At 40.4% G+C, this 25,928-nt stretch overlaps 1 protein-coding gene across 4 annotated transcripts; it reads left to right on the top strand.

Annotated features, from left to right (window-relative positions):
• The first annotated feature begins 5 nt into the window (after positions 1-5).
• On the top strand, positions 6-25,715 carry RTN4IP1 (reticulon 4 interacting protein 1). Of its 4 annotated transcripts, none has more exons than XR_008576302.1 (10): positions 6-406; positions 1,999-2,150; positions 2,962-3,030; positions 3,278-3,402; positions 8,575-8,623; positions 10,188-10,324; positions 12,461-12,644; positions 13,998-14,090; positions 18,843-19,009; positions 25,582-25,672. XR_008576302.1 is itself a non-coding variant. In XM_054819801.1 (10 exons), exons 1-9 carry the CDS (start codon positions 151-153, stop codon positions 14,622-14,624), a joined length of 1,080 nt encoding a protein of 359 aa, XP_054675776.1. In that variant the 5' UTR covers positions 6-150; the 3' UTR covers positions 14,625-14,660; positions 25,582-25,666. The 4 variants fall into 4 exon arrangements, 3 of the variants coding, with proteins under 3 accessions (XP_054675776.1, XP_054675775.1, XP_054675777.1); XM_054819801.1 differs by lacking the exon at positions 18,843-19,009 and adding an exon at positions 14,610-14,660 and having other exon boundaries at positions 25,582-25,666; XM_054819800.1 differs by lacking the exon at positions 18,843-19,009 and having other exon boundaries at positions 25,582-25,715.
• The last annotated feature ends 213 nt before the right edge of the window (positions 25,716-25,928 follow it).

Below are 25,928 nucleotides of genomic sequence, written 5' to 3'. Positions count from 1 at the left end.
CGGTCGCCCATTGGCCGCGGGTGCTACCGGGGCGAGGGAGGAGGGCAGGCCGGGCCAGGCCTCCGGGGCTGAGCGCGGAGGCGAGCGGGTAGCGCCGCGTCCCAGCGCGATCCCGCGGGGCGCCGGCTGCGCGGCCTGGCTCCCCCGGCCATGCTGTCGCGGGGGGCGGCGAGCGGGCGGGCGCTGCGCGGGGCGGCGCGGGCTGGCGGGCAGCCGTCTCTCCGTGGCCTCCGCGCCTCTCCGCGGGCGCGGTCCGCCATGCCCTCCTGGGTCATAGACCGGTACGGCCGCAACGATGTGCTGCGCTTCACCAGGAACATGGTGTTCCCCATCATACACTTCCCGAACGAGGTCATCATTAAGGTTCATGCTGCGAGCCTGAACCCCATCGACCTTAGCATGAGAAGTAAGTGCCGGGCCCGAGCGGCCGGGGCCAGGCTGGCGTGATGGTAGGGGGTGTGCTTGGATCGAGGCTTCCGCATGTCCCCCGGCGTCCAAATCGTACAGGCCTGCCCCGGTAGGCACCTGTCTCGGCAGTGTCAAGAGGGCCCCCTGGAAGCATGTGTCATCTCCGGCCCTGTGGGAAACTGCCTCTTTGAAACTTGTTTTTTCAGGTTCTTAGGGAAGAAAGGTACAAAAAGCCATTGCCTTTCTGAAGGCAAGAACGTGTGTGTTGAGGGAGTGAGTTTTTAATCTAAGTGACTAATTGCTGTCCTCCACAGGCTTGCAGCTTGTAACTCGGCTTCCTTTTGTTAGTAGCATAACCATGGTGGGGTTTATTCCCTGGCCTTCTCCCCCGTCCCCACCACCTGCATGGTGGTGTTGTCTTGGTCAAGAGACTAGTCCTTCCGAGGAGCAGCGTTCCCCCGGAGGGGTACTGCATCTTCCCGTCTCTTTGAGGTGTATGGGGCTGAAGGTCAGTTGCCTCAAGGTTGGCACATGCTAGCTAATCCAAACCATGTTGTTTGTTTTCATGCTCTTTCTTCCTGATTGCCATCTTCCTGCTGTCATCTGGCCCAGGAAATCTGCATCTTTGACAGAATAACTCTTTGTATTGAACACATTCAATCAGATTTTTTTCCCACAGTTTCAAGGTTTGAAACACAAGAAGGAAATTGTGGTAGTAGAAGACCTTATACTTCATGTTGGGAAGTGACCTTGCATATCAAATCAGACTGAGTAGCGCATGCAGAGATACCTGCAGGAAGCCTACCAACAGAGCTGTAATTTGTGTTTTGGGTCTCTAATAAATGAATTTAAAAAAAAAATCTTTGTATATAAGTATATAATATATGTATGATTATGGGACATTTGCTATCTGAGTTGAACTGCAGGGCTGCTATTAGTATTTTGAGTCAGTATCAAAGTATGTCAAAGAAACTACATTTTCATCCTGCTTTCAAGGTGCCTGTTCTTGTGTATGTTTCTTCTCTTTTCAATATAAAAACACTTTCTAGCATAATAGGGCACCTAGGCAGACTTCTCCAAACTTTGAAATGGCATACATGCTTGAACGCAGATTTTTTTAGGCTAAACAGTTATTCACAGCATTTAGCTATTGCTTACTGAATGGAAGTTCAGGTTACTCATCTTAGGATATGTGCTTTAATAATTTTAAAAACTATTTTTATATTGCTTTACAGTACTTCATTTGAAAAGGCAAATGGAAAGCTTGGAGTTCTTTTGGATTCCTAGCTACATGATGCTGTTGGAAAATGGAGCGTTTCTAGCAGACTTCTTAGAATTTTTGACAGTGTTATCACATACTAAATATTTTTATAAGGGAGAGCCATTTCATGGGCAAATAAGCCAGAACTGAGATTTGCTCTTTATTTGTAAAATCTGTAAAAGTATAAAATATTACAGTGGTTTTTTTCATGCTGAAGTTATAACAGAAATGAGGCACATTAGGTACAGACAGTGCTTTCTAACTGGAATTGTTCAGTTAATAAATGAAAACTCATTACAGCATGTTGTGGTTAATTTCATGTTTTGCAGGTGGTTATGGTGCAACTGCATTAAATATGAAGCGGGATCCCCTGAAAATCAAAGGCTCAGATACTGAATTTCCATTAACACTTGGTCGAGATGTCTCTGGTGTTGTTATGGAATGTGGACTGAGTGTGTCTTGTTTCAAACCTGGAGATGAGGTGATACCATTATTCTCTTTTTTTTCTAAAATGTATAGTTAAAATACACTATGAGATGTTTAGCTTTTATTTTCCTCTTAAGAAAATTTGAGGGTTTTGATGTTGCTCACTCTGAATGAGGACTATCTGGCAGTAAATTCCTAGAATGCTTTCTTCCCTACCTTTTTGCTCTGAAAAACATGGTCTTTCCCAGGCTTGCTTTTGCAAGTTAATTTCCCTTCCAGTTTTTCATTTTTGGTCCATTTCAGTGGTGGCAAGACAGGAATTTATTTATTTATTTATTTATAAGTGCACACTCAAGATGCTGCTTCATTTTTGACTGAAGATAGAAATCTAACAGGAAGGGATTTGTTGTGGTTTTTATTTTTTTTTCTTGAGTAACTTAGGATGGGAACTCTGGCATAACTCAAGAACCACTTTGTGAGTTCCCATGTAAATACTGGTATTGTTTGCTCTCACCTTCACCGGTTGCTTTCACATTTCACCACTTTTTGTGCAGCAAATTCTGATTCCTTTCTGCCCCATCCTCTCTAGCCTGGGCTTTCCTGGCATGGAAGTAGGTTGGGTTTTTGAAAAATTATGTCTTATACACAGTATGGTGCAATTTATTTACATAGCTCTGGAGTCCTTCATTTAGTCAGTCTTGTGATGTTTTTTTGTGTAAAGAGTAAGCTAAACTGGTGACTGATAAGTAACAGTGAAGACATTCTGCAAATTGGAAAAAAGATTTCTTTGATGAAGAAAACTTTTCTGTGTAGGTACAATCATGTGCAAAGTCAAAAAATTATACTTGTTTTCTCTTTGGTTTTAGGTGTGGGCAGCAATTCCTCCATGGAAACAGGGCACTCTGTCAGAGTTTGTGGTAGCTAGTGGAAACGAGGTAAACCTTCAAAACTGTGGCTAACACAAAACCCCAAAATTGTAAAGACTGGCTTTTTTTTTTTTTTTCCTTTGGTGTCTCAGTAACTGTCTGTTTCTTGGTGCTTGGATTGATTTACACTCCAGCTAGTTATGGAGATAGTTGAAAATGTGCAATACACAATCTGCAGTTCAGTAAAGCTTGTTTAAATATTGCAGTGTCACGTAGAATCTGCTGTGTGACTTGGATACAATTGGTTTTATTTCAGGTGTCTTTTAAGCCAAAGTGTCTCAGTCACACAGAAGCTGCTTCCTTACCGTATGTAGGTCTCACAGCCTGGTCTGCAGTTAACCAAGTTGGAGGACTGAACCGAAATAATTGTAGTGGGAAAAGGTAAGTAGTGTTTCATTTTTATACTGATTAGCTGCTTCTAAGACATGCCCGACAGTGATAAAGACTGTTATACCATGACATTCACAAAGACCATCTGGCCTGAAGATGGTAGGTTAAATCTACACAACCGCTGAGAGAAGGGTTTCTTTAGGGGGAGACTCAGACGAGGACCCTAACTGAAGTGTAACTGGTCACTTGCTGCTTGCTTCCTCTATATAGTGACTATATAGAGGTAGTCCAATGTGTATCTAATATAGAGAATTTAAGGATGGTATCTCTGGGAATTTATAGTGACTTTCCCTTTCTGCCTGCTAGGACAGCTATCCAAATGTAATATCCTCTCTCAGTTATTTTGGCAACTCACAAAAAGCCCTCTCAATCACAGAGGTGTGGTTCACTCAGTTCCTGCATGCATGGGCCATTTGGAACAGACTGGTTTTCTAGCTTTTTAGAAAAAAAATGAGCAGGTGACTGGGTCTCATTTGACCTGTAGGCTAGAACTTTGATGAGGTCAGGAACGCAGAAGAGAAGAACATGCAAGACAAGCAGCCAAATCAAATAGAAAAATTGGCTTTGTTTATCAGCCTGTTAATCTGACAATGGCAGATGGAGGACAGAAGAGGAAAAATGCATTGAAAGATTGGAGCAGATACCATTTTTCTCCTGATAATTGAAATTTGCAGTTATTTTGGCCTTTGGATGTTTGTGTAAATAGCAAAATGTTCAGAATGGAAAGAAGGACAAAAGTAAAAATACTGGAATTGAAAAATAATTGTTAAAATTACTATGCTGCATCAAAAATAATTATTGGGCAGTAGGAATCTAGATGCTTGACCCCCTCTTATATTGGGTGTTACTGTTGTAATGCAACACATTGCAAAGGACACTAGATTTATTGAAATTCTTCACCCATATATTTAGAAGATAACTGAGTGAATGGTTGTTCATATGTCATGGTAAATTTCATCATGAAAATATCAAGTAATTGTTTGTTCTAAAGATAAACAATGTTTTGAGAAAATGAAATTGCAAAATTTAAAGCAATTTCAAAGAGATGTCATTGAAATTAACTTCCAGCTAGTGATAAAATTCTAGATACGTTGCCTTCCTTTTTATATTTCAGTATTTGGACTTTTTTTATTATCTTAACTTTCATATGTAAAGAGAATTAACCGAAAGATAGATTGATAAGCTAGCCTTGTTTAAAGTATCTTCCCAATCTTCAGGTAAGTGTTTAGATTGCTAAAAGTGAAATTCGAACTGCATTTATGGCGTATCTTTACATTTAACATTTACTTTTCTGTTCCCAATAAATATTTAATTACTCTGTCAGAAAAAAAAACCATTTTAATGTTCATATAAAATTATGATGTTTGCCATCTAGAAGTTTTGAATTGTAAAAACAGCAGTGGATGACTTATGTGATGGTAGCTTTTTTCCCCTGAATAATTTTTTGTAGGAAAATACATAAAATGCATTGAAGGGGCTGTGCAAAAGTATATTCCACAAACTTTACATTACTCTCTCAAGGCAATAATTTTAAAAGACAAGAATTCTTAATTTCTTGCAATAATTTAATATATTTGGTAAGAAGTTACCTATATATGTGATTTTATGTTGGTCTTTTTGTCTCCTGTAGGTGTATGTAAATAGCTATGTAGAAGGGTGTATATACACACAAGAGTCTGTCTTATTTTGAAAGAGCAGCTGTATTCCCTGATGAAAGCTACTTCACTGATACTTTATTGCAGTGTTAAGACATCTTAGAGCGAGATTTTTCTATTGGTGTGTATTGTTTTCTTTGCCTCTTTAAGGTGGAAGGGTGGGCTAACCAGAAATACTCGCTAACAATCCAACATCTGACTGCATGTTGATCTGACAGGAGTAGCTGCTGCACCTGCACACACTTTTCACAAATTTTGTTTTTACAAGTTCCCTGAAGTGTGCTCACATTGTTTGTGATGTCTCCTGCTTTGCTATAACTCCAGTCGTCTCTCCATAATTTTTGTCCTGTACCACTGTAATTTATGTCAATGTTCTTGCACAAGCTTAAAGTGAACGTTCTTATTATCCAAAATGTTCAGAACGACTCTGTCGTTTTGAAGTTCTCTGTGGATAATACCTGGAGAGCTTTTCTATGTGCCAGTATCCTGTTTCTGTAGAAAGGGGATATGCTTGTTCAACAATTGCTTTTAAATATCTTGCTTGCTGTAGTCACAACAAGTGTGATAAAAACAAACCTGACAATTTGGGAAGTTCTCGAAAACATTTACGTTAATATTGAATAAAGGCCTTTTTATATAAATATGGAGTCAGTATTTTACACGTTTAAGTATGCTAGGGAGAGACGCTGGATTCTGTTACTGTAAGCTATTAAATGTACACTCCTGGTTTATATTGTTACAATGAAAATTTGAATGATATAATACCCCAAGAAAATATTTTTTTCAAAGTCTGTGTGTTATTTCATCATTTTATCTGTTGAGAAGTACAGAGTGAGTGTAGGTTGTAAAACTTCCTGATAGGGTAAATGCTTCTTGATACAGGAATAAATCGCTTAGGGACATTTTGTTGGCATAATCAAATGAAATTTATTTATATATATAAAATTGATATATTTATTCAAGAAATAAAATATTTTTTATTTGTCATGTAGCTGAGTCACTGAAAATTGTTAGTTGTTTATAATCTGGAGCAAATGTTAGTCCTTCATCTGTACACCCACTCCCCACCCCTTGTGTCTTTTGTTGTGGGGAGGGGGGGGACGGGGGACAACAGAGCTGAAACAGGTCCTGACTCTCTGATGGCTGTTTCTGACCGCACCGTAGTTCCAGGCACGGCCCAGGGAGAAGGGCTAAACTCTCAAATCCCATGGTGTGCTCATCTGGAGAGATCTGCTGATATTCTGATCATGTGAACCGCTAGAGCCTCATATAGGGCTTGGTGAATGCCAGCTTGAATTATGTGCCTCTGTTGGAAGGGAGCAAAGCCTGGGGTGTGAACATTTGTTTTGTTCTTTTGAGAGTATTGGTTCTTGTGGATCTCTGTTCAGGTTAAATAATTTGTTAGTTTGTTCTTTCGCGCACGTGCTTATATGTTAGTTTTCTCCTGAGCTCACCTTTGCAGTGAAACGGGTACTTTCTCTGATATGTTTTCTCCTGGCTGTGTTTTGCCGAGGCAATGCAAACAAAACTGTGCCTGCTTTGGCACTTTCCGCCATCTGTGGTCCTTCAGTAGCATCCTAACAGGTCCTGCACCTTCAAACTCTTCCCCATTTCCTTGTGTTGTGCCAAACAACGTGTCTTGCTGTCCTCGGTATAAAGACGCTGATCTATTGAGCTGTGGCACATGGATCTCCTGTGGAGACATAGTTTGTCTCTGAAGCTAAGAGCTTTCTTGAAATCACAATGTATGGAGACAGTTTTAATAATTAGAAGGTTTGGGAGAAAATAGCCCATGTAACATAGGAACAAACTAAATCTGGAAGGTATTTCTATCTGAAGAATCTCAAGGGCTTTTATTGAAGGGGAAAATAAAAAAAAAGTCCTAGCCAAGCAGCTCCCCCAAACTGAAAATGTTACCTAAATCCTTGAGCAAAATGTACATTTTAAAATGACAGCTTTCTCCAAAATTTGTAGTGGAAGAAATGCCCTTTAGCAAGGAGTGAAATTGCAAAGGCAGTTTGACAAGGTTTTTTTGAAAGGATTTAATTGTGATGGGCTTAACCCAGTATCTTGAGTGTAGCATCCCTGAGCCTTTTCAAGTATAATAAAATCTAAATAGGAATGTTACTTCAGGCATCTGTTGTTAGAAGCATGGCTCTGAGGATAAGTACTTTTTGGCAGATTTAAAAGCTGCAGGCATTGTGGTTTCAAATTCTTAATCTGAATTTTGCAGCTTGGATCAGTGAAATAGGAGGGAACAGAATCTGATCAGTTACAAAAGAGGAAGCATTTTAAAATGGATTCTGTGACCAAAGCCGAGTCTCTTAGGTTACTTCAAAGAATTTTTGTAAACTGAGACTCCAGATTGTATAGTACAATTTTGCACTGTAAAAAGCGATTTCCTTCAACATCCACCACAGTGAGATTTAAAACAGGAACATCACCAGCTTCTGAAGATGCTTAAATTTTTCTGGCAAACAGAAGTTCTGAGAAACATGATGTTCCCCAGTCCTATGCCAAGGCTTCATCTTGGATCTTCCTTTTATCCTAGAATTAGCATATGGGTCCAAAGTCCAAGCACTGTTTGTGGCTTCAGCAGCAAGGCTTTCTTACTAATTCCCTTTCTGAAATTTAGTTATTTAATAAAATACCCAGATGAAATCTTTGAGCAGTGATTAGGCTGCTAGCGGTAAGGTCCTCGCACCACTAAGCTTGCATTAATTTTTGTGAAATTTAGGGTAGTGTGTTCAGTTAAAATGAACTCTCACTTGCTAATAATTTGTTAATACACTCTTCCATTTCCTTGCTTGTCTGCCATTTTCAACAACCTGGCTTTTACAGGGTCTTGCTGAGATGTACTGAACTAGAAAAATTCTACTGCCTTTTTTCTAAAGAAAAAGGCACATATCTTAATAGAACTTAAACTTGTTTATGGTGAGAATACTTCATTGTGTTTTTGTCTTTTAGACAAATATTATGCAATATTGGAAAATTATGTTCCATATATTCTGAACTTACCAGTCTCCCTAAATATTGTGATACTAAACCACTTTTTCTCTTAGATAACATCAATTTTTGTAAAATGTTGGTGAATCAGATTTTTTTTTCTTTAGGAGATATGACAGTGGAATCTGGGAGACAGAAAGACTCTTAACTGATTTTGTCCCAAACTAAGCAATTGAGTTTGGGAAAGTGAGGTCAGTGACAGCACTTTTGTGTGATGTTACTGCCTGACAGCTCCACTGCCTGGTTTTAATGGAAAGCACATAGGAGGGAATCTTTTCGGCTGTGTATTCAATAATGCTCGTGGCACGGGAAACATGATCAGCAACGTTAAGTCACATTACTGGCTCTCTAAAGAGTTAACCACTAAGTTACGCTGAATGACAAATACAATCTTTTGCTTAAAATAATTTAGTGTTAGAGATGTATAAGAAGCATTAGAATACATAGTTACTACAGAGCTTATTTGAAGAATTATTTAATATATTTTAATTTTCTCTTACAGAGTATTAATATTAGGAGCTTCAGGAGGAGTTGGTACGTTTGCTGTACAGGTAATACAAACCAGCATGCCCAGGATGCATCTTCAAACTATTCAATATGAAAAAAAGAAAACAAATTAACAGAAGAGAATTGAGGGAAGGAATAGTGAAATAGCAAGCTACTGATTGATCCATCTGATTGATCTGATCAATATTTCCAAAAGTGAGATATTTTCAGATTTATTGCTTTGCGTTTGGTACATTGTATTAGTTTAAAGTAGGAAGCAGAGACTTTCGAAGAAAGGAATTGTGAATGTAGGTGGTGAAAGATCACATTTCACAGTTTGGGTGCAGGAAATCTCTAATTGGTGTAACTTGAAATATGTAGCCTGTTTTCCTAATCTTGCAGTCAGCTCTGCTCTATAAATATGAAAAGAACTTGGTGTATGATTAGAAAAACTGATGGAGAATGTATCATCTACCATAACCGTTGTAGGTGGTCAAATGATACGAAAGGCACCAAGCTTTTATGTGCGGGGTATGTAAAGCACGGTGGCTTAGATTAGCTTTCCCTCGCTGTCTTTGCCCTGCTGCCGTTTTGTGTGTCTTTATTTCAGTAGCTCTAAACTTTGGAGAATCAACATGCTCTTTTATTGATCCATTAATTGTGGAACATCCTCTTTTCTTGCTGTCATTTAATTTGGGGATTTTGATTCTAATCAGTGTCATCTCATGCTGAAATATATTTCTCTTAAGAATATAAAAAAAATACAGAAGTTGGGTGATTACATCACTGCGTTCCATGTTACTAGACCATAAACATAGTGATTTTAAAGAGGCTTACAGGAGGATTTTTAGTGATATGCTATTTGCCTGATCCATGATAAAGCAGGTGACTAAATTAGATCAGTACGAAAGGCTGACCAGCCACTGACTAGTTGCAATTTCTACCTGATTAATCCTGAGTAAGCTACATTAATTAATCTGGAATAAATATAAAAAAGATTACTGTGAATGAAAAATGAGATTACAAAAGAGATAAATATCTAGCAAAAATGCTTTGCTGTAGCTTTTGGAGTAGAAGATAATCTGGCATCCTCCCTGTGGTAAATCACAGATGACTTTCTTCTTTTTCTCGTTAGTAATATTTAAGCTATTTACAGTGAGATAGATATATGAAATACTTAATGAGCAGGTAGGAATAGAAAATATTTTAATTTTGAATATTTAAAAATATTTAATGGTTGACCTGATGACAGTTTTGTAGATTGGTAACTTGGACAATACCTCTTGGTGTACATTTAGCTGGCAGATTCAGATGGCAAACTGAGTATTTTGTTTGAAGCCTAATTTATCCTGAGACTGGTATCTGTAAGTGGCTTTAAAAAAAACACCTTCCTTCCTCCACACCAACTCCTCCCTCCCCAAAACCTTCTTAAATATCGATAAATTTTAACCGTTGTTTGTCTGTGGGATGTGTGACAAATGATCCTGTCTTGGAACACAGTCTCCCCACTCCCTACTAAAGGTGCTCATTTATTATATAAATATAACGAGATTTTGGCTTTTTAATTTGTTCTCAATGTTTCACTAAATTTTAAACTTTGGACTTTTTTTTTTATATACTTGTTTTTAGCTAGTGAAGGCCTGGGGTGCTCACGTGACAGCAGTTTGTTCTCATGATGCCAGCACACTGATGAAAAAGCTTGGAGCGGATGATGTGATTGATTACAAATCTGGAAATCTGGAAGAGCAACTTAAAACATTACCCTTGTACGTGTTTGTCTTGCTTAATACTGAGATGAAGGAGTTGGCGGTCAGACCTTCTGCCTTTTGATTGCTTGACTCCAGTCTATTAGAACTCTCTTTTGTTGTGTCCCCCCTCCTAGTTTCTAAAGTGTTACTTTGTAAAGCAAATTCATCCCAGCCCTTTTTGAATGCAGTTTGCCAAGTGAGTATCCCGAGCACAGATTTCATTGTTAAGACTAAGCCAGTTAATTGGGCTTGTGGAGGCAAGCTTGCTTCCACATGCTTCTCTGCAATGACTGTGATTTGAACAGTTTTGTCAGCTTCCATCCAAGGATCTTGGAGCATTTACAAAGCATGAATAAATTAAAATAAGTCTCAGAAATCCTGAGTGAGGTTAGTAAATAGTAAAATTGATCTTCTAGAGGGAAGAACTATGTCATGAAGCAGTTAAATGACTTGCCTGAAGGCCTTTAGCCACTGTGCAACTCAACTGGGAGTAAATTTCTCTTCTGTAACATTGGGTATGGCTGCCTCTGATAGACACACTTATCTTGTCACAGCAGTTATGTTTCAACTAGCTTGGGGGTTTTCTCTAGAAATGAAGGGTTTTTTGCCTTTGTAATCTTTCCATCTGTTTAAACTTACTCTACTGTGACTTGTATTTGAATATGGTATTTACACTGCTGTCTTTAGCTAGATTAACTTTCTGCGAGGGGAAATAGAACCTGTTCAATCTATGAAAGAATCTTAGATAACTGTGTTAAGAAGGCATGTACCCTTTAGCTATGATGTCACTGTCAGTGGGCCTGAGGTCAACTGTGAAGGTACGGACACTGTCTGTATGGGCAGGACGTGCAGCAACTAACTTAGCAGTTTGCAAGCGGTGTTAAATTTGCCTTTGTACAGTTCAACATCTTAAATGCTAAATCCCATTCTAGCAAGTGACCCTTTTTAGGAGATACCACCAGCACTGTCCTAGGGTGCAGTTTTATGATGTACCTAAGCTGATCAGTCAGGTATACTGCGAGGGGTGTTCCTACTGCCCTCGACTTTTCAGTTGTACTGACTCTTCAGACCCCATGTGAGCTAGTTTTTTCTTGGAGCATTAGTTTTCATGACTTTAATTTTTCTTGTCGGCAGCTAACTGTTAGGTTGACTGAACTTTAACATGAAATCACATCCTTGGAAGACAGGTAGGAAAACTGCCTTTCCAGAGATAAAAACTTTTCAATTTGTGTAAAGTATTTTCCCTTTTATTTGTAGGTCATTTAGATTAGATGTATGTGTATATACATACCTATTGCAATCAAGATTGCTGGAAATTTACAGATGAAAATGAGAATGAGCTGTGCATCTAACAGAATAGGTGCAGAGCTCCCTGTTGCCCTATTCAGCCTTTACAGGCTCACATGCTGGGATAATGAGAAGGAACGCTGAAAATGTCGCTTGTTGCCAGAGGCTTTACATACCCATTCCACAGGAGGAATGTTTTAGACCCTTTGCGTTGTTAGGTTCTGCGTTGAATAGGTAGATGTGAAGAAAAGAGCTGTCAGTAGAGGTAAAATGGCCCCAAAACAAATGAGGTAAAAAACGACTTTTAGAAGTGAAGCTGAGAATTGGGTCACAGAAGAGATGTGAGGAGATAAGGGTTAGTAATTTGTTTACATAACTTTGGCCGCTGGAACTGACTTTCACGTGAGTACAGCTTGTACAGGAGATGTTCCTAGTCAGGGTGTGAGTCCAGACTAGTTTTTACATGCACATACCATATTGTTCAATGCTAGGACCAGATCTCAAGACTGTTCCAGTAGTCTCAGTGGGAGGGCTGAAGAGAGAGAGCTCTAGAAGGCTTTAAGCAAGTAGAGAATGCAGTTGTGCATCTAAGAGTCTGCTTTTTGGAGTTTAAGTTACCTAAATAGCCTGTGTCTGTGCAGTGAATGGGCAATAACCTATAAATCTAACTCCCATTGTACAGTAAAGCTGGGCTTTAGCTGAAGTCTTGGGACTTTCTTGCCACTATCTTGCAGGCAGATTATTTTACTGCATTGCAGTGACATGTAAAAATGTAAATGATAGCCATTTTCTGATATGAATTAGCTTAATTATGATTAAATTTTCTTCCCACATCATGATTTTAAACCTGTTTTTACATGTCTGCAGATTTGATTTCATCCTAGATAACGTTGGTGGATCCACTGAGAAGTGGGCTCTAGATCTCCTTAAGAAATGGTCAGGAGCAACATATGTTACCTTAGTGACACCTTTCCTCATCAATATGGACAGACTTGGAGTAGCCGATGGCATGTTACAAACAGGAGTCACTGTTGGTTCCAAAACTGTGAAGGTATTTGACAAAATCCTATATGCTTTAATATTATGTAGTACTCTAGTGGCTTCCTCTGTGGCTTGGATGCTAGTCAGGTGGGCTCATCTAGAGGCATCTGTTGTATTTTCCTCATACATCGTTAAGTATACTTCAGATGCATTTTTATTCTTTCCTTCTTTCTTGCACTGAAAAAAAATTATGTGTTGGGGTGGTGCTGATTGGTGTGTGTGGTAGTTTGGGGTGCTTTGAAGTTTTGATTCCTTACTGTGCTTTTCATTGTGGCCTTTTCCATATGGCCTCCCTAGCGAGTCCTGCTGACAGCTAGTGTTTCTTAGTAAACAGAGCAAATCCCTGCCTCATTGAAGTGAGGGTAATTTTGCTACTTGCTTTAGGCTGCTCAGGCTTTCTTTCAAAACATTGTTCCATGACTGATTCTCTTCATCCTATTCCAGCACCAGAGAGCAATAAAAATGGTTGAGGGTGGCTAGAAAGTCTTTCATCTCTCTCATGTTCATGCATCTGGATGGTGATACTGATTTTTCTGGTTTTCATAAGTGGATCTTAAAATATTCAGCCAGTGGCCAGATCAGTGAGGCTTTTTAGAACTTTTCTCTTTCTTCTCTCAACATGTGTACTTGCTCTCTGAATGAATGCTTTTCAAGCAGTTGCCATGGTATTCCTGTGATGGCGTAGTTGAAAGGGATTCTAACTCCTGCACCGATACTTTCAAAGGAAAGCTCAAAAAACAAAATGCAAAGGATGGGAAGAAATCACGTAATAGTATTTCTCAGTGTGCATGTTTCCATGATGAGGAGCATTGTATGCCATGTATTCAAAATCAACTGGCCCTTTTATTCCTATTATGACTGACTCAGAGAAGGTGTTCTTGACTTGTGCTTGTGAGATCTTCCCAAAATGCTTTTCTTGTGAGCTGCCATCTGTCATTGGATGGTGATGACTGGCAGATGTGATGGTGAAAAATTTAATCACTGACACCAAGGTGGAAGGTTCTAAATGTCCCATTGCTGGGTTTATTTCACCCCCTTTGTGAATGTGTATAAACATATAGCACCATTTCTCTGTTACATAACAAATAATGCTGGTTTTAGCTGCAGAGATGAGGCGGTTGTTTTTCTCAACTAGCTGACTTGCGCAATTGGACACAAAATTCACCCTGATCCTATTGTGGTAACACAACATCCCTGTCTGTACATTTAATCCACATGCTTAGGTGAAGTTTTTTTTCAGGCACTAGCATGTAATTTCCATGTGTTTTCCTTAAGTTACTTCTCTAGGGCTTCTGTCATTAATTTTAGTTCACTTTCCAGTTTCCTCTCATGATTTTTAATATATTTGTGATCTTTCTTGCAGCATCTTTTTAAAGGAGTCCATTATCGGTGGGCATTTTTTATGCCAAGTGGCCCAAGTTTGGATGAAATAGCAGAACTAGTTGATTCTGGAAAGGTATGTCAGTAACAGTTATTTGGCTATTTGTGCTGAAAGAGGTGCTGCTTTGACTCAAAAATGGTGTAGTTTACAATTGGGGAATAAAATGTCATGAGAGTCACAGTGAGGAAAAGTAGTTAAGAACTTACTTACTCCAGTTTCTAACTTCTGCCTTTTGCATGGAATTTAGGAGTTTCTAATCCTTAAGACTCTTCTGCCTTCTGTCCTCTCCACCCTACCTGTTTTTAAAAACACAAAGCTTACTAAGTTATGAGGAAAGGATGTCTGGCAATTGTTTATTTTTGCCAGTGGGAATCATTTGGCATGAACTCTGGTGTTGAGAATGATATGTTTTAAGAGGCTTCATTTGGTCAGAATGAACATGACTGTGTATCTGCATATGCAAAATTGCCTAGCCTGGATGATCAGGAGTCCTGCCCATAATGTGCACAGAACTAGAATATTCAGGTTATTGCAGGTCATAGACAATCTGCATTGACAGAGAGATGACAAGAATATTGTGTTTCATTATTTCAGTGCTTCAGAGCATAATGTTTGTGCCAGTTCAGCACAGCGACTTGGAATATTGTGAGTGTTCTTAAGCTTTCTGGGAATCACTTAGTGAACTTGGAGGAAAGGCATGAAGTGGCAGGTAGATTACTGCTTTTCTGATCTTTTCAGGTTTATGAGCTTGTTTCAAAATGTGTGTGAGAATGAGCAGTTGATTGCCTGTTTATTGGACTGTGTGGTGCTGGAGGTCCTTCCAGTGTCTTCTTTTGGATAATTTCATGTTGCCAAAATTCTCAGAATAGATAATATGGACAACTGCTGTTAATCTTCCTATGTGGTACTTAAGCAGAAGAAGAAGCAGAGTCTGCCATGACTGCTGGCAAATCCAGTATGTGGAACTGTCAGGGCATCTTGTGCTCTAAATTTGTGTATATTAGTAAAACTCAGATCTCTCAATGTTTGAGTGTTGATTTCCTTTTTTGCTATGCATTATGTTCCAGAGGTTGGAGAAGATTAAATAAATTGCTGTCGTACTTAAGGCCTGATTGCTTCCATTTGCCACCTCAGTGCTGCTGATCAGAATAAAAACCTTCCTGAATTCAGCCACTCCTGTTCCTCTGTTGTGACCAGTGTGCTGCTGACACAGCCAGTGAAAAGTCTGTGTTTCCTAAAAAGTTACCTACTCATAAACAGAGGCTGCAGCAGCAAATATGCGGTGGTGAAGTGTACTCCGGGCAACAGCTTTGCACCACTCTGCTTTGCATTATGCCCAGTGCTGTAGGCACTATCCCATGGTCAAGAAAGAAACTATAGAAGATGCTCCTCATCCTGTGATTGCATCCAATCACACTGCTAAATTATAATTGACTAAGAAACAAGTGTCCTTGTCTTCGTTCTTACCGTTTGCACTGAGTCTTAGCCAGTCACAACTTGTTTTGTGCTCCTACCTTGTATGCAAAACAAATGCAGAATATGCCCATGAAGGCCTCTTGGGAAACACCTGTTTATGCAATAGAGATAGGGCTTAATCGGTGTTCTCTGCCTAATAATCTGGACAGGTCATTTGTAATGCCATTTAAAATGTACGTCATACATATATGAATGTCCTGATGTACTTTTTGCTGTAAGATGATCATGAGGACAAAGATGTTTGCTTGGTCTTTTATTCTCTGTGGAAAAACAGGTCATAATGTCAGACTGTTTGTCTGCATAGTCATTATTCTAGCAGCATTCTACTCTATTTTGTACAATGCTGTAAACACCCGTGCTATCATCAGTATTTTGTAAGACCCAGATGTGTTCCACTTAGATGTTAATAAGACTATGACCTTTATTGTCTAGACAGGAGTTCTCTTTAAACGGACAGATCATCCATTCAGAAGAGTAGGTGTTTGGAAAAAAGGCAAGAGAGAATTACTGGTGGAAGTGTACCATAATTTCCCATAACTAAGTGAAAAGAAATGTTTATGATTGAATAGGAGAGAATAAATGAGAACTAAAAAACCAATAAACAAACAAAAAAACCAACACAAAGCACTAAAATTGGAGCAAGAAGACTTGGGGAAGCAAAGTGAGCTCATGTAGTTGAACTTCTTAGTTTTTCTTGAATACAGTTTTGAGTAATGTGGACTTAGTTATTTTGAAATTTCATTGAATTACCTGTTCTGTTACAGACATCTTAATTTTGAGATTGTATGAAGTGTGAATAGGAGAGCAATTGGAGAGCTCCTGAAAATGAGAGGCTTTTTTCAGGAAATTATGAATCATGAGGGGGGATTTAAATGAAGGAAATTAAAAAGAGCTGATGTTTTAGAGAGATGATGTTAGAGTAAGTGAAGCTTTGAAGAGCATACCCCTGAAGCAGTTACAGATCATATTGATTTGTCAGTGTTTTTTTCTTTCAGACCTTTTGCACCAACACAGATTTTTAGTTCTGATGAGTTCATCATCTTCCTTTGTGAAAGCAGAAGGATTCTCAATCCTTCAGTGGATGAAGAATAAGCAAAAAGGGGATTTTGTTTAAAGATCCTTGGTTTTCACACGGATGATCTTTGCAACAAGGAGTGGAAATTTGCAAAATGTCAGCTATGAGGAGGAATTCTGTTAACAGCCTTTTTTTATGGGGAGGAGGAGAGGATTTGATGAGCTGGTAGTGCAAGGAAGACTAATTTTCATTTTGTAATTTACCTGCACATCAGCTCAGTTCTGGGGATTGTAAAACCATTTTCAGTTTATGAGCTGTTTTCTCTGCCTTGCAGCTGGACATCTTGCAAAGAGACTATTGTGAGACTGAGGCGCTAGAAGGCTGCTGCAACAGTAGTGGGCATGGAGAAAATCAAGTATTTCCTTGTCAAATTTTAGAGATACTGGCTACTTTCTGAACTGCTGGGAAGTCCCTGTTGTGGGTTGAACTCCACCAGTTAATTACAAGCCACTAAGGATTGGCTTAACGTGGGCTCCACCAAATCAGTTGACGAAGCTCATGTCAGAAGCTGGAGATCTCTTCACATGACAGAACATCCCTGGTGAATTACAAGGTTATCTAAAGACAACTGAAATCAATAGAGCCTTTAGTTCAGGACACAGATTTGCTGGCGCACTGTTTGCTGAAGCATAGTCACTGGTCACTGCTGCCAGCATTGTTAGGAATTAGTTTGATGTATTTGTGGTCAGTGTTGTGGATTTAACATTGACAGTCTTGGGTTTTGCTGCTTGCATGTGTCATTTAGTCCTTGGTGAAAATATACCAAACTCATATAACTACCTAAGTTTGTAGAAACCCTCTAACTTATAATTGAGCACTTACTTTGCCTTTTATAAAGCCTGATGGAAGAAGGCAGGCTCAAAAGACTCCTTAGTGTCGTAAGGGGGAGCACTAAGTATGTTGTATGTTCCTGCTGGACCATGATAGGATGTGGGCTAATATGCAGCCCTACAGAAATTTGAAATTTTAATTTGGTGCCATTTAAATGCAGTGCAGGCATGCGTGTGCAGCGTTTCTGGTGGCTTAGTGCTCTTTCCTTCAGAGCAGAGTTGCATCAGATGGGCTGATGGGTGAAAGTTGATTTTGCAGAAGGAAGGCTAAAGGACAAGTAGAGTCTCTGATTGTGAAATGAACAGGTCATTCTCTGTGTTGTTTGCTTTCTAGATAAATGTTACAGCACAGGCACACATAAGAAGAACAATTGCTTGCCCATATAAATGTAATTTGTGTGAAGTGTTGATTATACATTTTGCTGACGATAGTAGATGCTTTGGACTTAGCACCTGCTTTTGTGGTTTGGAGATCAGGATGCTGACTGTTCTTTGGCCCTGCTGCTGTCTTCCTGTTCAGTGCTGTACAAATCACATAACCTTTTGCTACCATAATTTCTCTATCTACTAATGAGGGCTAATGATCTTTATCCACCTTTGGTGATTTGCTCTGAGACTGTTAAAATGTGGAATTCAATTGTTTTCTACTGCTAGTCTTTGCTATTCAGGAAGTAAATAACACAAATATGTATGGTCATCCACTTTGGCATTACGTGGGTTTTGAGTTGTTTGGATGGCCATGATTTAAGATGGCTTACATTTCCTCCTAGGTTATCACAGCTTCTTGACTCTGTATCCTAACCTATGTGGATTGATTTGCTTCCAGTTCATCTTGTTACAGTTCTGCAGTTAACTTTTTCCCTGGCCCTCCTTGCACATTTGTTGCAGATTTCTCTCATCTGCATGAATATCAAACAGCTAATGTAACATATTGAGTCCTTGAACATTCTCCAAATCTGGCATCTCTAGATGTGGCCTTCTCTGCAGTAATTCCAGTCTTTGTCTTTATGGCTGTGCTAAGGTATCTTAAGGTACCTGAGGTGACTCACCCTTGGGTCGCGCTTGCTTTACCTTTACCCTCCCTATCTGAAGAAGGACATTAGGGTAGTGATTCTGTACTTAAATGTCTAAATTGACTAGAGATCAGTTCTTCTCCCCACACTCTTTAGTCACTCATGCTCATTCCAATGACCATCTTTCTCCATGCCAAACTGCAAAGCTTGCACTTTCTTTTTTTTTTTTTTTTTAATTTTGTATTTTCTTGTTGCGGTACTTTTGCTTGCCAGGTTGGTTGGCTAGAGCCCAGAGATGTTGGTCAAGGAGAGGTTGCCAAAAGCTCTATTCAGTCCTTTCTCTTCCAAAAGGAACCTCTATCTGCATTTTGTCACAGCCACAAAAAAAACCACTGTGATTTTTATTAAAACACTTCTGCTCCTCTTCCTCTAGGACATTGTAGCTTGCTTATGCTCTTTATGAAAGTGCTGTGTGATTACATCCCAAAGTGTCTGTGAGGAAGACTAATGGAAATTTTGCATACTGTGGAGAGATGGGGTTTGAATATGTAAATTCACATATATCACAATGAGGTCTGGAAAAATTTCATCATATACCAGGTATTTAATCAAATGTGTTGCCTCAGCCTGATGTAATTGCATATTCTGTAGAAAGTCAGTCCTAGTGTTCTGAGCTGTAGTCTCCAGTGTAGGAGGGAATTATGTCCAGCACAGCGGTGAAATGCAGGGTCAACAAGATAGCTCTTGTCTGTTGTGAGTTTTATTTGCTGACACCTGGGGAGGTGCAGATCATGTAGGACTATTCTTCTACTATATGTAATATGTAATATATAATATGCTTTAATATATAAATATATATACACTTATAGATCTATCATCATAGAATACCAGGTTGGAAGGGACCTCAAGGATCATCTGGTCCAACCTTTCTCAGCAAAAGCACTGTCTAGACAAGATGGCCCAGTACCCCGTCCAGCCAAATCTTAAAAGTGTTCAATGCTGGGGAATCCACCACTTCCCTGGGTGATTATTCCGATGGCTGATTTTTCTCATTGTGAAAAACTTTCCTCTTGTGTCTAATTGGAATGTCCCCAGGAGTAACTTGCAGCCATTACCCCTCATCTTTTCTATGTGACTCCTTGTAAAAAGGGAGTCTCCATCATCTTTGTAGCCACCCTTTAAGTACAGGAACATGGTGTTGAGGTGTCCCCTAAGCCTTCTTTTCCCAAGGCTGGACAAACCCAATTCTCTCAGCCTTTCCTCACATGGCAGGCTTCCCACTCCTTTGATCATCCTGGTGGCCCTCCTCTGGACCCTCTCCAGCCTGTCCACTCTTTTTTGTATAGTGGGGACCAAAGCTGAACACAGTATTCCAGGTGTGGCCTGACAAGCGCTGAGTAGAGTGGGATAATGACTTCTTTATCTCTGCTGGTGATGGCCTTATTGTTGCAACCCAGCATCTTGTTGGCTTTTTTTGCTGCCGCAGCACACTGTTCACTCATATTGAGCTTGTTGTCCACCAGGACTACAGAGCTGCTCTCCAGCCAGGTGGATCCCAGTCTGTGCCGCACTCCTGGATTATGTCTTCCCAGGTGCAAGACCTGACACTTGTCCTTGTTGAACATCATAAGGTTCTTGTTAGCCCACTCTTCCAGCCTATCTAGGTCTTCCTGCCTCTCCCTTCCGAAGTGTCTGCTTCCCCACTCAGTTTCGTATCATCTGCAGACTTCATCAGGGTGTACTTGATCCCATCACCCAGATCACTTATGAACACATTAAACAGTGTTGGGCCCAGTATCGATCCCTGGGGGACCCCACTTGTGACAGGTTGCCAGTTTGAAAAAGAGCGATTTCCCACCATCCTCTGGGTGTGGCCTGTCAGCCAGTTCCCACCCACTGTATGGACCACTTGCCTAGACCATAACGCAGCAGCTTCTCTAGGAGGAGGCTGTGGGAAACCGTATCGAGTAATATATATAACTGTACTAAAGTTTGTTCTGTCTTAATTATGTGGTGGCATTGTCCCAGATTGCTTTAATTACCAGCATAAATATCAGGACAACTACCATGAATGTGACTGCTAGGGGATTCCAGAAAAAAGACTTGCTCTTTCCTTTAGTTAATAGTTTCTCAGCATGGTTCAGTAGGTAACTAAACCCAGGATCTTCCTAATTTCTACTGATTTAAGCTTGGACTAGGCTGGCACACACTATAATTCTGGGCTCATTCCAGTTTCTTGCTGCTCTGCATAGCGTTCTGTAGAAGCTGTTCTGCCAGGGCCAATTAATGAATGAGATGATATTTTTTTTTTAAGCCTCTCATACACTCTGAACCATACCCTGATAGCCTGCTTAACTGGGATTTATCTTCTAGCATTTTCATAATTGTAGATGATACTTAGGAGATCCTGTGGGCTGCTGTTAGAAGCTTCATATGAAAGAATGTACCTTGGCTTGAAAAACGAACAAAAAACCAACCTGCTAATACAGTTGTTTGCAAGATAACCGTAGGAGTAGACCCCAGGACGCATGCCTTCCATTCCTGCGTCTTAACCACTGCGCCACCATTCTTCTTGTGGGTGTATCAGACTGGGTCGTTGGATCATTTTTACTTCTGTTAGGCATTTGGGACAGGAATATCACATATCTGATGTCCTTTAATGTGCTCTTGGATGAAAGTGCATATTCTCCAAAATACAAGTTAGTAAAAAACACGGTACTGTGTAGTTGCAAAGCTACCCATACAACTTGTGACCAGAGCCAGCTGTTCCAGAAGGTAAAAACTTGAATCTTCATCTTCAGTGAGGGTTGACCCTAGAACCTAATGTTGGTAAGCAGTATGAAGCTCAGCAAACATTGTTGCACCCCATTTTAAAGGGAAGGAAGGATGAAGAAAGGGATGAGATCAAGACCCAAAGAACATGGAACTTGAGTACAGCAGAGGGAAGAAATGACAGAAACAACAGTGTCCCAAACCAGCATTTTTTCAGTAAAGTACTGAACAGATAACTAAATGTTTAGTTACAGGACGGGGACTGTTCTTTGTAATGATTTCTGTTCAAGTCTCTTGTTGGCATTGAAACGAGACTCGGTGAAGGCCAAAGAAGAGTATCAAGCTCTGCATTTGTGCTTATAGACCACATTTGTGCATGGTGGTAATTTCTGGAGGAAGACAGCCTTTATCTTCTAACTCAGCTAGTCAAAATGGCAAGTAGGTCTTTCCCATTACAAGATTTCAAGAGGATTTTGATGTCTGGTGGAGCACATCACAGCTCTTGTTGTGTGCATATACAAGTATCTTTTCCAAAGCATGTACACAAGCCGTGAGCAGTCTCATGGCTGCTTCCTAAGGCATGAGTAGGGGATGTGCAAGGGAAGGCAGCAGCTGGGAGGGAAGCACGCTGCAAAGCAAGGCTGCCCTGCAGTTTTGACACACGCAGCCATCCTTTACAAACCTGGAGGAGAGCCAGTGCACTGTCATTACCCTTGGAGTGAGGGGACTTGTTTTCTTTTCTGCTTTGAACTAGGCTTGCTCTGAGGGTTTCTGAGGTTCAGTTGTCTCTCTCCTGAAAATGTCAAGGCTCTAGCTCTCCCTCCAGCGGCAGGAAGCAGCTCCACACTCACTGGAGTGACTTGCTAATACGAGGGTCAAAGCCATCTTCAGTCCCTTTGTGTTTTCTCACTTGTCCCTTCCTGATAAATTCAGCCTGTGTCCTTGCTGTCCCCCACAGAAATGGGGACCTCCAAGGGTGGGCTTCAATTTGCCATTAGCAGGAGCGTGTTCCTGCTGCCCAGTCAGCTCCTGCCAGTGCCTGGTCACTGCCTGCTGCCTTTGGAGCTGGATTGGCTGGGATACTGCTTCTGTGCTTGATGTAGGATAGCCTCAATCAGCATCAGCAATTACTCTTTTTATTTTCCCAAACATGAGCTCATTTCAAGAGATCTGAGATTCATTTTTATAGTATGTCCTGCATCAGAGAGAACGAAGAGGAAGAAAATATCTTTCAGGCCCAATCTGTTTTCAGATAAACATTTCAATGCGAGTGTGTTAATCCTTTCTCTCTCAGACTTTAGTTTAATCCCTTTTCCCCGAACAAATAGGTGTCCTCTGGCAAGGAACTGATGTGTGGCTGTAAATAGGCAGTGTTTTTATTATCCAGTTAATCTCCATTTATTATCACACATTCAACAAACAGCAGACGCTCCCCTACTTGTTTGTCTGTTCACAGGAAGAAATTTTATCTTAGTCAGTGGATTATGGTAAAGGCTGAGTGAATCACTGTGCTGCAACACGGTCAGCCCTTTCACGGTTATTCAAACAATGGGACTGACCAGCCAGCCAGATAAAATGTTTAATGCTCTAGATTGTCAGGATCATCAATTTAGTATTCATGTCTCTGTAGCGCTGCCGAAAGCCAGCGTTTAAATGGAGCTCGAGGTTACATCAATGTAGCAGATGGGCTTTGAGTGTGTGGTGGCTGCTATACACATGGTGCTTTGAACTGTGAGGCTGAATTCAGGGGTCCTCTGAATCCCTGTGTCACCACTTTTCAAATGCGATGCTTTGAACTTTACCTAATAGACTGAGGATGTAACATACCTCGTTCTGTCAGGGGTATAAGCTGCAGCCCACAATAAATGACTGCTGGTGGCAGAACATCGAAGCATCTTGTTCATTTTCTCAGTTGCTGCACGTGTATGAAATGAACTTCTGCCTTTCCCTGGAATCCCTTGTGCTTCACATCCCTTCCCCACATACCTTTCCCCTCCTGTCAGGGTCATCTGTGTCCGTGCTCCAGCAGGCTGAGTGTCTGTATTCTTTTTCTTAACTGAAGCACAGCTTTGTGTGGAACTGCCATTAACAATAAGTACTTGTACAAGTGCTGCACTTGTGCTTGGCTCAATGAAGTTACTGCATTGTTTTTTTTCCCAAACTTTTGCTGCGAAAGCAAGGGTTGGTCTTCCTCAGAGCAGTCACTACTGATCAGCAGCACGTTCCTCCTGCTGATAATCACAGCAGCTCCAGTTTATGGGGATGCTTAGTTTACCCAAAGCCATTGTCTCATTCAGTGGTTTTGCAGCCTTGGGCCCATGTCCCTGACTTTGTTGATGTCTGAGACAGCCTGGATTCCGTGCTGGATGTTGACCAAACATGATTTTGTCTGGAATGTCATCATTCATGCCCTGCATTTCTTCCCCAGTTGAGCAGCAGAAAATGTTACACAGTATCTTTGTGGCTCCTCTGCTGTGTGTTACTACTGCTAGAGGTTTGTTTACAGACTGTCCTGGCAGAACAAGGGAAAGAAATTACCCAGCCTTGTACCCTGCAGCATGGCAAGTCTGAGGCACTTAGTGAATGTATTTATTTGCACAGTTGCTCTCACAGTGATTAGGCTAATTCTGACTTTTTTCTTGGGGGGGTGAGGGGGGGGTTCACTCATTCCTATTTTTCTGCCATGTAAAGTTTCACGCTACTGCTAAGCTTGACAAGATAAAAAGGAAAATCTAGTCAAGAGTAGGAGATACTGCAGTGTAGTAGTTAGATTATTGATGTCTTGGGTTACTGTTACCATATAAGCAAACCCAGTAGTTATTTTAGCGCAGTGAATGGACTTCAAGGTAAGGTACTGTGTATGAATAAAGAGCAAATTAAGAGAGTTCAGAAAAGGACCTCCATGAGCAGGGACATCTACCAGATTGCATTTGTTGTGCTGTTGGGGAGGGTGCTGGGTGGTCAGTGCTCCTGTTTGGAAAATGTGTGCATATGACAATGTTTCCTTGGTAGTGCTGCACATTCACCTTCTAAGCAGCATGTCTGAATACGTACCCCCTTGCCTTCCAGGAAAAGTAAGCAAGCCTTTTGAAAGACGGCACTGTTCTGATGCTGGCAAATTGTTTGGCTTCTTATTGCTGTTGTATTCCTTTGCTGTTTAGTGAGATGCATGTCCTACCAGGAGAGGGCAGTTATCAGTTCTGGAGTACTCAACAAGATAGATAGTGCGCATGCTAGCGGCTGTGAGGAAAAAGCCTGGAGATTTTTTTTCACTGACAGAAGTAACGAGGATCTTTTTCTAGCACAGTAAATAGGGTGTTTGATCTTTGTTACTTCAAATCTTCATCACTGCAAAAGCTAGCTGCAGACTCATCTACTGGTCATGTTTTCCTCTGATAAGAGGATGAGGATCAGTTCATCAGTGCAAGAACATGCATTGGACTGGTGTTAGGGGATCCACGGTGAGACCCACCTCAGGGTAGGTAGGAGGTACTTTTGTACACGGATCTTACTTTGGCCTTTGGAAGGCTGACTCAGAACTTGATTACAGAAGTCTCCTCCCTTAGACCAGCAGTAAGAAGTATTTTTTAGAACCAGCTGAGATTTCTTCTGCCTCTGTTGGTACACCACGAGACATCTAAAGAAAATGCTTGTAAGGTTTTCAGGCTCCTTAGTTAAATATTGGGGACAGCAAAAAGGGTAGTTGCACCTTCATTATTAGAAATGAGTCTAAAACAGTCCAGAAGGCTACTCTACAAAATGAATGCCAAAATAGCAGTTGATGCAAGCTGGGCATAATAATGTATGCCTACTGGAATACACACTGGCTGAGTTTTCAAGTGTATCTCAATGATTCAGCAACAAATGTTTGACTTTTTTTTGTACTTCATTTGTGGCCAAGCCTTTTAAGGATACTGAGGCAGGTACTGATGCAGACAGGCACCAGAATCATAGGTATCTTAAAAGGTGTCATGTTTTAGAAAATTCTTGGGTTTAACAAGAAAACCAGTAGAGAAATATGAGAAAAAAAAATGTTCTCCCTTTTCCTCAGTGTGTCATTGTGGACAACAAAAAGCTGAACCACAGCGTCAGCTTCTAAGGGGACTTACAAGTTAGAGCCTTGCATGGTAACGTTATTGTTAGAGTCCCAGGTGAGGGCTTCAAACTGTGCTAGTAGAGATGTTTCAAAACTTGAGCAAAGACCAGCAGAAAGCCTTCTCCTGCATGCATAGCGGGGTCCCTGAAAAAGTTACAAGGTAGTGATTACATCATTTGGCAACTTCTGCCCTGGATACTATAAAGAAACCTCTCCCCTTTCTTCATACAGTTTTGAAGTGTTTTATTCCTTGAAGTGCATTATTTTATTCCTAATATAGTGATACTTTTTCTTTATTCTGTAGATTCAACCAGTTATTGATCAAGTCTTCTCTTTTTCTGAAGTTCCAAAGGCATTTCTGAAATTGGAAGGAGGACACGCACGTGGAAAAACAGTGATTGATGTAATTAGTAAAAAATAAAGTATTTCTAATCATCATTCTGCCCCCAGTCAGTCCTTTACTGGTAAATGACACTTGTACATGAACTGATACATAGCAACTGTTTCTTCTGTAAAAGCCTACAAAGGATGTAAAACTTTTTTTTAAAAGTCTTGTTTTAGAAAAGCCTCCTAGATTCCTTCATACTCTACCTGTTAATAACTGTTACTATGCAGACAAGAAATACTAATGGCCCTTAGGTATTTCTACAT

This window comes from Grus americana, chromosome 3, assembly GCF_028858705.1.
Source record: "Grus americana isolate bGruAme1 chromosome 3, bGruAme1.mat, whole genome shotgun sequence".
Classification (NCBI taxonomy): Eukaryota; Metazoa; Chordata; class Aves; order Gruiformes; family Gruidae; genus Grus; species Grus americana.
The sequence above is the reverse complement of the archived record's forward strand: the minus strand, read 5'-3'. Positions and strand labels throughout refer to the sequence as shown.